Raw genomic sequence first — 13,713 nt, forward strand, 5'->3', positions numbered from 1 at the left:
ATTTCTAACGGTTTTTCTCGCACTGAGTGTCATGCATTTCGAACCCATCAGGTGATGGAGAAAACACATAGTACTATTCTCATTGTAGGTAACTTTCAGCCAAGTTTTTCTTTACTTTCTTTTCCAACCAGTTCAATGCCTGGATTTAGTCTTGATTTCATGCCTTTCCTTGTTGGCCTATTTTTAAAACAAACGTCGCCTGTATTCATGATACACTAGTTATTTCACCACATTTCTCCTTACATCCTAAAAAACTTAGCACTTTCTATCCTTAGCACACTATACATACACTAGAACTATCTATCCACTGTCCGTGAACTAACTGCCTCGTATGGGACAGTTAGTTCACGGACACGGGCCTGCGGTGCGGAGTGGCGCCCTGGGGGGTGGATTATGACGGACGATATCTCCTAAACGCTTAGAGATAGGTCAAAACAAACAGAAAATCGGACCAATGGGACTTTACTTTTATGTTTTACGTAGAAAGAGCACCTTTTCTGTAATTCTGATAAAAAATCTCAATTGAGGGTCCTCAGTATTTAGGGCCCTTGGGACACGGGTTTCCGTTATTTTAAGGTAACTAAATTTTAACATGTGAATATAAACCTCATTTGGATCATTTTGAGACTAAGAAAACATAACTTTTCGCAATTCTGAAAAATAAGGGCCGGCCTACAATGCATACATATACAAACTTTAAGTCGAAATTCTTTTCCGCAAATAATTCCCTACTTTCTACAAAACCTTCATTTATTAAAATATAACACGAGTATTCGCCTTATTGTATACTAGCTTGAAAACAAAGGAGAAGTCCTTATATTAATTCAGTTTCCCAACACATATATTCTCGACAGAAGATTAATGCAATATCCATGAACAAAATTATGCAATACTTACCATGTGAACTTCCATATAAGTCGCACCCCTAAGCAAATAGTTTTTTAAATTACGATTCAGTTTAACAGCTCAGATGAGGGTCTATTAAAAATTGTATTTATTATCAGTAGATATAATCGACGCCTGTAGTTCACATGGTAAATGAGATCGCTGCCGGTCATTTTGGCGTATTTTTCAAAATACAATTTTTAACCGTTATATTTTAATAAGTAAGTAATATAATGGGAAATATTTAAATCTGCTTAATACAATTTGTATCGTAATCAGCTATTTTTTTCTTGAAAATTTTCTATTGCAGAAAACGTCGTTATAAAAGCGAGTAGAGGAAAAGACAGATTAGAGGAAAAAGGAGGGTGGAGAGGGAGAACAATGGAGGCTGGGGGAGTAAAAGTTATGGGCCCTGCGGTTAAATGGAAGAGGAATGGAAGATGGAATGCGTCAGCCACCTCTTACTATTTAATTGCATATTTTTTAATCGTGTAGCATCTTTTTTGCCTATTTATAGAAGATATTTTGGTCCTGTATAGAATAGAATTAATTTAAATAAAAGCTAGTGGCAGGCACTCAGACCTACTGTTGCATCTTATGATAAATTGGTTGTAAGTGTACTTACATATTTTTCTTTTGCATTCAGAGGATTGAGGAGCGTGATGTTTTCCATCAATTCGAGGAGAAAATTTGACCATGACCTTCACGTATTCTACAAAGAACTGAATGGATTACGTGGAGGTCATTACAAGGAATTGGCGGAGAAGCTAAGGTAAATACCGTAGTCTTTGGCATACTTCATGTTAATTTTAATAATGGAAATATATTTCGCTATTTAATGTGGTTATTCAATAGGCTATTGAATAATTATTTTTATTAATTTATCTAGGATAGCTTTATCTTCCATAACCTTATGGTATTGCAAAATTTAATCTGATTTTGAGAAAATTTGAACTATATAGCCTATGGTTTTATAAAATGAAATGAAATCCAGGGGTCCGACTGTCAAACTAATTATTATAAAAATGCTCCATTCTCATGAGTCCACACTGGAACTTATTGGCGGAGATGTCAAAAGCATTGATTAAATACAAAATTTTAAATTAGTATTTAAAGTTAGTGTGTCATAATTTATGTCACATCAAGTTAAGCCTATAAAGATGTTGCATTCGAACTTATGTTAATTTTGGTAATAGAACCATTTTGCTCATAAGTATAAATAAATGACTATGGGTTTGTCCCTGCTAAAGAAAACTGACGTGTTGTTCGAATAATTAACCCATTATTCCCCAGACTGCACAAAGGGCTTTTAACTCCGGTTATTTCGTATTTTACGGTTAATTATGGCCTAATTAAGATTAATTTTCGGACAAAATTAATATATTCAGCATAATATATGATTTGCATAATGTTGCGTTTACGCAACGCTGGGAAAACTTCGGAAAATAAAAGCAAAAAAAAATTTTGAAAACTTAGGTTGCATATTTTATTTTTAGTCGTTTTTTCTGATGTAATGTTCAATAATATGCTGCTCGGATTTAAACGTAGCGCTTTGAACAACATAATTATCCTTGATTTGCAAATTTGACATCTTCCCCGGGAATTATATATAGCCTGCGGATGAAATGCCGTATTCTCCCTTCACGGGCATGCTGCGGTTAACCCCACATACATGTTATTTTTCCTAAGGTGTCCCGCATGTGGACATCGATTTTTATGCCAAATGTCATCAGCCATTGTATTGGAAACGATTTCTATTCTCAGTAAAGTTTTACGATCTCGGACCGAAATTCTAACTGAGGAATTGCTTTGCCCGTGACTTAGGCGTAAAATCACCACGGATTCACCACTGCACTGTCAACCCCTTTTTGGAATAGAGGCCACCTCCATTTTTTGCTCATAAAGTGGATACGGTAACATACTCGTACAACATAATTATCGAGAAAATCTACCCCTCCCATTCCCTGATTGTAATCGTTGATGATATTTCGATTTTCTACGGGAATCTCCGGGAATATCTTTTCGTCCTTACTATGGGTACCATATTCCCATAATTTAGAGCAACAGCGATGACAGAGTTATCCTGCCATCGCACTGAGAGAATATTTTTTGACGTGTCAAACGAATAGTAGAAATCCCCGTTAGGTTTTTTTGTCAAATCTCTCGAAGACATGAGTGCGCAGTTTTCCGTTCGATTTCCTCTTGCTTTTCCCGTTGAAAAATAACAATTATCACTTAAGAGTTACTAATAGATTGTAACTGATGAAGAAATTATCAAAATACTTGGCAAGAATTTTCGGAGACTAACAAAAAAATTCAGCCAATTTATTACAACCCTTTCTTCTAGTGAACTTACAAATCCTAGGCATATCACTTTCAAGTTCCGCCTCACCATATGGCAAAAATTGATTGAGATAGCCTGTAGATGAGGTCAGACACCACAATGTATAACCTACTCTAAATTGTTCCCCACGAATGAACACTTTAGCTGCGTGCTACCTGAAATATGAAACCATTTGTTGGGAAAATTCCTAACTGAATGGAATTTTGGTTAAGTCTATTGAGAAAAAGTCCAACATTCAAAAATGTATCACTTTGTGTAGTTGAGAATTATCGGAGAGCTGTCGATATTTATTTAATTCATCAAACCAAATCCTCGTCATAAATTGCCTCACAATTGCGACAGACATCTCCTCTTGGCTTGTCCAGTACAACTTAGTGCGTGGTAATACATGATACCCCGACAACATTTCCATTCCAATCATTTTTTTATATCTGCCTCACTCTGAGTAAATGTATGGTATTTATCTCCTCAGCGTAATTATTGAGTAGCTCAAAATTAATTCAATTAATTTTCCACTGAGAAATAAGTGACGGAGCTTAATTGGTGAGTGGCCTCCATACTGAGTAATAAGTGTTTCTATTCCCTTTTTCACACAGAAATTCGGGACTCCTACGGAGGTAGATTCTATTTTTTCACATTTAGATGAACCGCTGTTTGTTTTCTGCATCTTTTACCTGGGCGTGCGCGTTTACTGGACGATTTTTCTTTTGATACTGCTCGAGTAAAATATGATTTACCTTGCAGCACCTCCTGCAATATTCGAAATACTGAGAAGATGTAATCCCCATTGTAGTTCCAAAGTTAAGAAAATATTATAAATCGCCTCTCCTGTCAATTTATATTCTTCAGTTACCTTCTTGACGCTTCTTATAAAGTATACGTCTGAGGCGTAGAAATAACGAATAAAATTTGCTTCAATTTTAAATCTGAAGGAAACCCCTGAACAAATTATTGAGCAAAAAGCCGAGCAAAAATTACTGCGGTATGATTGATATAATTACTGAATGAGAATTAAAGATGCATTTCAGAGGACAATTTCACTGATACGAACCCAACTGAAGCTAGATTATTAGCCTTACATCACCTAAGCGATAGAAGAAAAAATAGGTAACTCAGGATTGCACGGAGAAAATTCCAATGAGCGACTAGAGGAACGCTCCACCTTCCATCACAATCCTGCTTCAACTAATAGGTTTCTCATCCTCTCATTCTACCATCTCTGAAAATGAATGCATCTGAAGCTGAATTTAACGTCAACGAAGTAATCCTTTCACTCAACGACATGGGAATGACATTGCCCAGTATCGGTTCCACGTGTGTGCGCAACAGTTTGACTCCACGAAGTACCAGAGTGTTCGATGTAAAATTCGTACCGATGGCCATGTTGGAATTCAAGATACCATTCACCCTTTACTATGCAAACTCACAACCTGTGAATGCCACAAATGCATCTAAACTGCCTCCAAAAGACTACGTTGTCGATTAAAAGCCATATTGACGATTTTAGTTATGCTTTGAGACAAGCCCTCTGGTCTACCAGAGAATTCCCATCGTTGCGTAAACGCAACATTATTTACAACAACCATTTTTATACCAGTAGGGATGAAAGTTCGTGACAAAAATAAACATGATGAATAAAGAAGCTTAGAACTAAGAGAAAACATTACCTCTAGCAAGATCTCCCAATAAATCTTTGTAAAAAAATATTTACAATTTGTAGTACTTCAGCGCTTCGAAATAGGCAAATTTCGAAGTAAAATAAAAATTATTATTTTAATGAATATTTTTCCAAAAATAACAGAAAAAGAGCGAATGGTATTTCAGGAATTCAGAAACCCTGAGAAAAAATTATCCTGAAGCAAAGTTTTTTTATAATAATTTCAATTCAATAATGTTGCGTTTACGCAACGCTGGAGATTAATGGGTTAAGAGGCTTAAGAGATCTAATAGATTGTTTCCCTGTACGCAGTGGATTGACAAAAACTAATTCACGTTAAATCTCTCTCATACCTTTGCTATTTCAAAATTCCGTGGATACCCACTTAACAATGAGTTCGAAAAACGATTTTAGCTAATAATTCGATTGCTTGCGTGTCACTAAGTTTCACCTTAAATTTCCAGTTTGTTCAAAAACGAATCAAATCCCTTCATGGAAATTTTCCCACTCGCTTCACTATTTTCCGCGAGTACTGACGCTTTGTTTTAGCGCCACCATTGACGTAGAGCTGCTGCTGTCTCCGGGAAAAGTTCCCTACCGAAAACTTATTGTTATCATTTTCTAAAACCTGGCCTTTAGACTGTCATGTAGGATGAAGGTGTTGCAGAATTTCTTACAGGATACTATTGTCAATCAGTGACAAAAGGAGTACTGGTCGATTGAAACGTTTGCTTAGCTTTTGACTCGAAAGTAAATTAGTTCTACTCCATGCCGAATTAAATGGAAACAAGATGGTTGTACGTGGTGTAAGGGCTCCATACAATCAATTGTAGACACTTCGTACCTTCTAAAAATATCAAATTTCTATTTACTGACCGTTTTCAGCTATTACACCATTATCAAGTAAAGAGTACATGAAATACATGTTGGGGACAGGTTGATGCACACTATTTTTGTTGATGGAGTGGGGTTGGTAATTCCTGGAGGAGAAGGGGGAGAAACAAAGTTAGTCAAGAGCAGTACCGTAATGACTACTCTTGCGCATGACGTCACAGAATCATCTACCTTAAATATCTTCCACGTTTGAATAAATACATTTTTGCTATGAACGGCGAAGCTGTTAATATTTTATTATCCTTCGAATACTACCATCAAATTTTCTAATATTCATTAAGGATCCATAGTAAGGGTAAAAGGCTATCTTATTTGTAGAGTTAGCATTTTGTCAGTTGCTACAAAAAAGTTCCCCCTTTGTTGTAATATACGAATCACTGATTATTTTTTACGTGTTCAACCCGTAGGCCTCAAAAAGGGCATCACAAAACTAGTACATGACGACGCAGCATCATTTAACTTAAATATCATCCACATTTCAATAGAAAAATGTATGAATTAAACTATATGGCTGTTAGCATTTTATTATCTCTCGGATGAAACATTTAAATTTCCTCAGACACTCGAGGGGGCAATGCCAGGGTCTAACGGTACCCCTTTGTGACGATATATCGCTTCGACGTCTATTACAGAAAATGTACATCGTACAATGTAATAAACGAGACCATTCCTTGTGTTAGCATTTATGTTCTCTAACATTAATACTATATTCTAATATTCCAAATTTGTGTTGAATTTTTTCTGTTTTTTTTTAAATCGAAAATTCGTATCCACTCTCTTAATGCAATTTCTAACCTAATTCATGGTCATTGATCGGCGTAAATACATTAAAAAAGAAATAGTACATTTTTAGTCCAAACGTAATGTTTTTTTATGAATTTGCGTACATAAAATTTTTCATCCCGATTTAAATTGTATGAAGATTTTCCCCATTCAGGCATCATGAACATTCGATGACAGTATAATTTTCTCTCCCCCATCACAATTAATTAGGGTCAAAACCCTTCCCCGTATCGGGTAGAAATCTTCTCCATCCGATACTTCACCCCCTTCTTCACCTCTTACTTCTTGAGGAAGGTGAACTTCTCGAATGCATCTTGGAATCTTCTCCATAATAATCGCTGCCAGAATAATGGGATAGATGAAATATCAGATTTTTATAAATCAGATACATAATCATATATTTCATAACAAAAAAGAAAATAAACCCTTTCAAATGAGTCGGAGGAGCTTGCAGTGTTAGTGAGGGTATGAAGTAGTGATCGTGTAAGCAGTGCCGGTTTTTGTAGTGGTTGTGATTTCCATCCTTCCAAAGCCAAGGAATGAGGATAAATTAACATCATAATGAAAAATGAGATTAAAGAACTCCGATTTTTTCTTCCAGTATCTGTATTATTTTTGGAAGAAGCATATAGTGATCTCATTAATCATTCCATTGATTATTATAGCAATGAATTAAAGTGATCATTTTCTCAACCCGTAAACTTCCGTGTATTTCATTGATAATCAACATGAAGTTGAATATCAACGTTTACAACAATGATAAATAACATTTTATTCCACCCGTTTCCACGAAATATCGAATGAAAACGGTAGAGGAAATTTCTTATTTATCTTTGGTTTTGTAGTTGACATTTTTCTATTTCCTTTCCTTTCGTAGTTCTGCAACTTTTCCAATTGATAGAATTTGGGGGAAGGGGTATCATAGGGGCCATGTCTCCGTAACAATATATCCAGTTGTGCCTTTAACTGTGGAAATACAAGTCTCTTTTATATTAGATGAGGATTATTATTGAACAAAAAATAAAAGTAGACGAGCCATTACCTCACAATATTGCTTCAAACTCGGGTGCTTATACTTATGACGTGGGATGTATCTGAATGCGACAAATACGCATGGAAAAGTCGGAAAAGATGTTAAAAACCTATTGACCAAACCTCAAAACAAACCAGAAGCATCAATTATAACTGGATATACGTGTAAGTAGCACTTTCATTTTAATTTTATAACACTTTTAATTAGTTTATAGCATTTCTTGCGTCTTTCTTTTCTTTTTTCATTATGTATTATTAGAAGATGACGACAAATTGCGGTGAAACATTGTTATTTGAAAAAATACGGAATAGTTTTAATAATTTTGTGGTGGAAAAAAGAAAGTAAGGAAATAAGTAAAAATGTACACTCTAGAAAACTACAATGCATTCAAAAGTAAGTATTAAAATGGTTTGCTATAAATACATTTTCTTTATTCAATGTACGTTGGGAGTCATAACTTGCCCGTTCTTTGGACAAGCTTACGCAACGCTAGACAGGTTCTTGACTGACGCTAAAAATCTCTTGAATAGTCCCTAAAGAAGAGCATTATTATTTTATGACTTGTGGCTCGCTTTAGTTTTAACTCGGTTAGGAAAAATGTCTCGCGTACATGTACCCCATGTGGAAACCTACCCCTGTCTACCCTGCATATTTATATATTTCCATTGAACCAAGCACCTACTGATATACCAGACAAAGCACAAAATATCATTATCGTTAGAATTAGATCTCTAACGATCTTTGGTAGCGTTTTAATAATCGTAGTCAAGGTCATAATTTGAAAAAAAACATTATCAGGAGGAAAGGTAAAGAGAGGGAAACGCTTCTTTATTCCAATTGGTGTACTCGCCGATTTTGCGCCTTTGAGGCGGAAGAATACGAAAAGGGGCTGGCGGGGGCGGTGGTGTAGCTTGTATGGTCTATTTTAAGTCCCAGTTAATAAGCAGTAAGTGCCGGTAGAGCATTTCAGCATCGCTTGTCACTAAATTTACGAATTCTACCATCAAAAAGGCAAATTTCTTGATTAAACCACAAAGAAGTCCAGCCATCGTGCCTATATCACATATATTCACATGCATTGCATCAATACCATATTTATCACATAAGCGATTTTTACGTATTGCTACAAATAACGTATTGGTCAAGAAGCACACTAATTTGTTCAGACTGGGACCACCCGTTTCCTGTCGTTTCTTATGGATCCCTAAGCTCTCATGTTACCGCAAATTCTTTTTTCTTTTCTAATTTTGTGAAAAAATCTAAGCATATTCTGCATCATCATTAGGATACATCTATATAAGTAATTACATATTTATTGCAAAAGTCAATGGTTTTTCATTGCAAAAGTAAGCACAATCTTCTACTATAATCTATGTATTTTAATGTGCGTCATCCTATTGTTTTTCATTTTTATATTTCTCATAGATAATTTTCAATCACTATTTGGTTAAGAGCCTCCAACTTAATTCAGCATACCTTACATAGCATAGACCCTGGCATTGCACCCTCGAGTGTCTGAGAAAATTTAAATGTTTCATCCGAGAGATAATAAAATGCTAATAGCCATATAGTTTACTGCATACATTTTTCTATTGAAATGTGGATGACATTTAAGGTAAATGATGCTGTGACGTCAGCACCAGCTCTGGCATACACTTTCTGAGGCTTACGGGTTTCATACGTAAAATATTAACATTGATTCGTATATAACGACAAAGGGGGAACTTTTTTGTAGCAACTGAAAAAATGCTAACTCTACAAATAAGATACCTTTTACCCTTACTTTGGACCTTGAATGAGTACTAGAAAATTCGATGGAAGTATTTGAAGGATAATAAAATACTAACAGCTTCGCCGTTCATAGCAAAAATATATATTTATTAAAATGTGAAAGACATTTAAGGTAGATGGTGCTGTGACGTCATGCGTCAGAGTCGCCATTCACTATGGAGATTTATGTGTATAAACGAAACACGTAAGTTAAACACAAAAACGAACGTAAACACGAACACATTACGTAAAAAAATAATCAATGAATCTGATATAACGTTGAAGGATGAACACCTTGTAATAACTGACAAAAGGCTAACTCTACAAATAAAATACCCGTGTATCCTTGCTATGGACGCTGAATAAGTATCAGAAATTTTGATGGTTGTATTCAAAGGTTAATGAAATGCTAACTGCTATGCCGTTTATATGAAAAATGTATGTATTCAAATGTGGAATATATTTTACCTTTTCCCTACTATATACTAAAGGCGTAGGTATTTGGGAGAGTGATGAGTAATAAGGGGAATGGATTGGGAAAGATTACGTCGTTAACAAGGTGTTCTTCTGTTGCTGTCTTTCCAATTTCTAAGGCTACCATCCTACTCCCTTTCCCAGTAAAATGGACTATTTCTGGTTCAAAAATTCTTTGTCGCCGCATTTCCAAGAGGTTTCCAGATAAAGCTGACATGTTATCCTTCTTCTTCCAGCATGCTTCGTGGTCTTTCATCCTTGTCTTGAAGTTTCGTCCCGTTTGGCCGATATAGCATGAATGACAATTATTACTCTCTAATTTATAGATACCAGATTTTAAGTTAGGTTCAATTACATCTTTTGTATTGTTTAATAATATTCCCAAGATGTTGTTATTTTTATTACAAGCGACTCTGTATTTATTTTTAGGGATTTCTTGGGTTACAATAATGGATGAAAGGGCCGATAAAGGTTTTATTTTTCGACGGGTTTGACGGGTAGCAAGAAACTTGACTTGGAGGAAAATAAATTGCTGAAGGTGGGCATGAGCCCTGAATGTGAATGTTTTACAGAATAACAGTTTTCATTCTTGTTTCTCTTTCACAGACAGAATGAAATACCCTTGATAAACGCGTATTCCTTCGCTGCGATGGTGGAAAACGAACGGGAGCAGCTTCCTTGGAAGATTCACGAGGCGCTCTACGAGTCGGCACCGCAGCTTCTCCTCCAATTTGTCATCGCCGCAATCCGAGTTCTCAACGGCGAGTGGATGGGTGAGTGGATGTGCGTGTATGATCAGGGTTGGCTTTGGTCGATGGAATAGAAAGAAACTCTCCTGAAAGCCTAAACACCCTGAAAATGGAGAATGGGAAGTTAGAAATGGAAATGGAATGGTTAAGTAATATTTCCTTGTTCTGCTTCTTCAACCTCTGCCAACAGTAAATGAGAGATGCAAGACTGTATGAGTATGCGGGCATAATTGGTCGGCTGCAATTGAGTCATTTCTCATTACACGCCTCTGACGGAGGTATGGGCGAAGAGATGGAAGTTAGTAGGGTCATATTGGTCACCCTGGGTAAAACATGGCAGTCAACAAAGCACTGACGTCACAATGGCAATCGCAGACACTGTTCATTAACAGAATCGGAACACGACCAGTGTGTTGTTGGTAAACCCATTCTGAGGTACATTAATAAAGTATGCCAGATAATATTGGCAATTTTCAACTCGGCATCGATCATCCACAGGTCTTTTTTCCAAACTATTCTCCTTTTTAAAAGTGGGCTGCTTTCTGGTTAAAATTATCATCCTTTTCTGGAATACAATTTACTAACTTGAAGAAAAAATGTCAATGAAGGGAGCTCATGGGAAGCACACCCTACCATTTTAATAACTTTGTCTCAAACTGATTAAAATTAGGGTTTATGCAGAATTTGGCACATTGGGCATTCCCGTCACTGTTAGGCTTTGTTATAAGGTAGGCAACTTGCCTCACAACAGTTATATCTAAAAGAAATAAGTCATTATGAACTGCCTATTTACAATACTTATCCTTGTTAGCAAAGCATTGAAGAATTCTAGTTCAAATTTTCCCTTCCATTATATATGCCAGTGCGAGATGAGGAAATCATTAATAACACTATCACAATCAAACAGTAGCCGGCAGCATAAAAATAATATGCCAGGAAAAAAGGTATTTTTTCAAAAAGCAGAGAAGAACGCATCCATAATAACGTGTCTGATGGAATAAGGCCTTTTAGTCAAAGAAATTTGGAGAGTGTTACATAATGGAATCAAACACCAATTATAAACTGGATGCACTATAAGCTGTTATCATTTCAGCAAAATATAAAAGCAATGGGGATACATTTGAAGAATTTCCGTAGATGGTTGTTATAAATAACAAGAAACCAAGTTATTTTTGACAAAATGTAATGAAAATTAAGAATTATTATTCAAACACAAGTGAAGATTGCATTTCGTAAAGGTTTGAAAAACCTTCTGAAGAACTCTTGGAGTCATCAGGCGACTCTTATTTCAAATCTTCATTGCTATAGTTTTCACAAGCTTCCTCAGGTGGCAAAATCACATTTTGAACAACGTTTCTCCTCCTTTTGTCATAAAAAGTCATGGGAGTCATTTTTGAAATTCCAGCAGAATAAAAATTATTTAATACTGTCACGCATAAAAGTTAGATCTTAGTCATATAACTGCCATTTACTCAATGATATAAATACGGCGATATCATGAAGTATATTTATGAAATATAAGACATCTGGTTTTGATAGAAATGTATTGTCCTACACTGATATATTGCCGTATTACCACAGGGGGACGAACGCTGATGGTATGTTGGAATGATTCTGTAAGTATGAGCTGAAATCGGCACATCTTTGGTTAAAGGGTTAAACTAGAGTCGTTAGTAGCTGAAGTACATTTACACGACTTGAAAATGTTCTCAACACAGAAGATAAAACATGAAAAGGAACCTGATCCCTCTCCATTTCTCGTCTTGCGCGGCACAAATGAGGGCTCCTCTTTGCGCCAAGCAAATGATCGTAGATCATTATTCCAAAATATCTACCGTAACAAATGGAGACGTTTTGTGTTGGATGCAGAAAATATCTAACCTAATGCACGCTTTGAAATGAGTAAGAAGAAGAAAGCATCAACAAGTAACCTTTAACCAAGTACTGCCATCCTGTTCCTTATCCTGCCAAGGTTTGGCAGGAGTGGATCTCTCTTAGGATTGACAATATGTGACACCGTAGAGTTGAAGGTCCAACGAAGTGATCGATGGATTATGCTCATTATAGAAAAATATTTCAATTTCGTACGGATATTAAATTATGGTTTCAATATCATCGTCCCTATGTCAGCGTGGGTTTGTTACTACGCACTACCTTCCATTCTTATATTTTCCCTGGAGACGTCGCAGGGCCCTCATTGCGACAACGCCTCCTACACCTTTCTACTTCCTCAATCCTTCCCTCCTGGTACCCGTTTTCATTAGAATGTACATGGTCCATATTTCATATTATGACACGCAGAATGTTTTTACAATTTCCATTGAGTTAATGGTATTTACCTGCTGCCATTCAATTTCATCAGGGAGTGAGGTTTTGATGACAAAATAAACATCAAGAAAAAAATTCCATCGGATGGGCTTGGATCGGCTTTTAATGGATGCAACATAATTACTGGTGATGGTCATTGGTCATTAATTATCCCTCTCAAGATAAAATAAAAGAGCGTGCGGAAATATGAAGAATCGGAAAGAATGCCTTGGTACTTCAAGGTCCAATTTTCTCAACATCTCCGACTCTGTTCACAAGAAATTTTCTCTTTGTAGAGATTGTCTTATAATAATTCAAGCTGTACTCTTGTTTAATTCAATCGTAGATCTCTAGAGATACTTTGCGCGTAATTTTAATCCGCGAGCTGTTTGATCGATGTAAGTTCCAATCGTCCTGCAGAGAGGTTGCATAAGCCAGTGGTGGATAAAGGAGGGAGGTGGGTGCCAATACACGGGCAGCTTCAAAGCAAATATCTTGAGCACCCCTAATCCTCATCAATAAAAGTAACATTATAAACAAATGGAATTAGGCATGTGAGAATCGCAGTTGAAACGAGCGTATCTCGGCACTAAAAAAATAATTTTTCAGTGGCACATAATAAACAAGCAAACTCAAAGTTAATGCCATGAGCAACTCTAGACCGTCATAAAAAGATCGTTTCTCAGCACTCAAAAATTGAGTACAGTCGTACAAAACAAATAGGCATTTTCAAAGCAAGTATTATACACATCGACCAATACTCAGCACTAAAAGCAGCAACATATATGAATGGAACGAAATGCATCAGCGTCCCCCG

At 36.2% G+C, this 13,713-nt stretch overlaps 1 protein-coding gene across 1 annotated transcript in view; it reads left to right on the forward strand.

Annotated features, from left to right (window-relative positions):
* The window catches only part of LOC124173244, a 59,081-nt gene that overhangs the window by 2,819 nt on the left and 42,549 nt on the right, over positions 1 to 13,713 (forward strand). The window contains exons 2-3 of the mRNA XM_046552767.1: positions 1,532 to 1,657; positions 10,447 to 10,613. Coding sequence (XP_046408723.1) covers positions 1,548 to 1,657; positions 10,447 to 10,613 — 277 coding nt within the window. The 5' untranslated portion in view covers positions 1,532 to 1,547. The remainder of the gene's footprint in view (positions 1 to 1,531; positions 1,658 to 10,446; positions 10,614 to 13,713) is intronic.

Source organism: Ischnura elegans (assembly GCF_921293095.1).
Source record: "Ischnura elegans chromosome 13 unlocalized genomic scaffold, ioIscEleg1.1 SUPER_13_unloc_4, whole genome shotgun sequence".
NCBI classification, from domain to species: domain Eukaryota; kingdom Metazoa; phylum Arthropoda; class Insecta; order Odonata; family Coenagrionidae; genus Ischnura; species Ischnura elegans.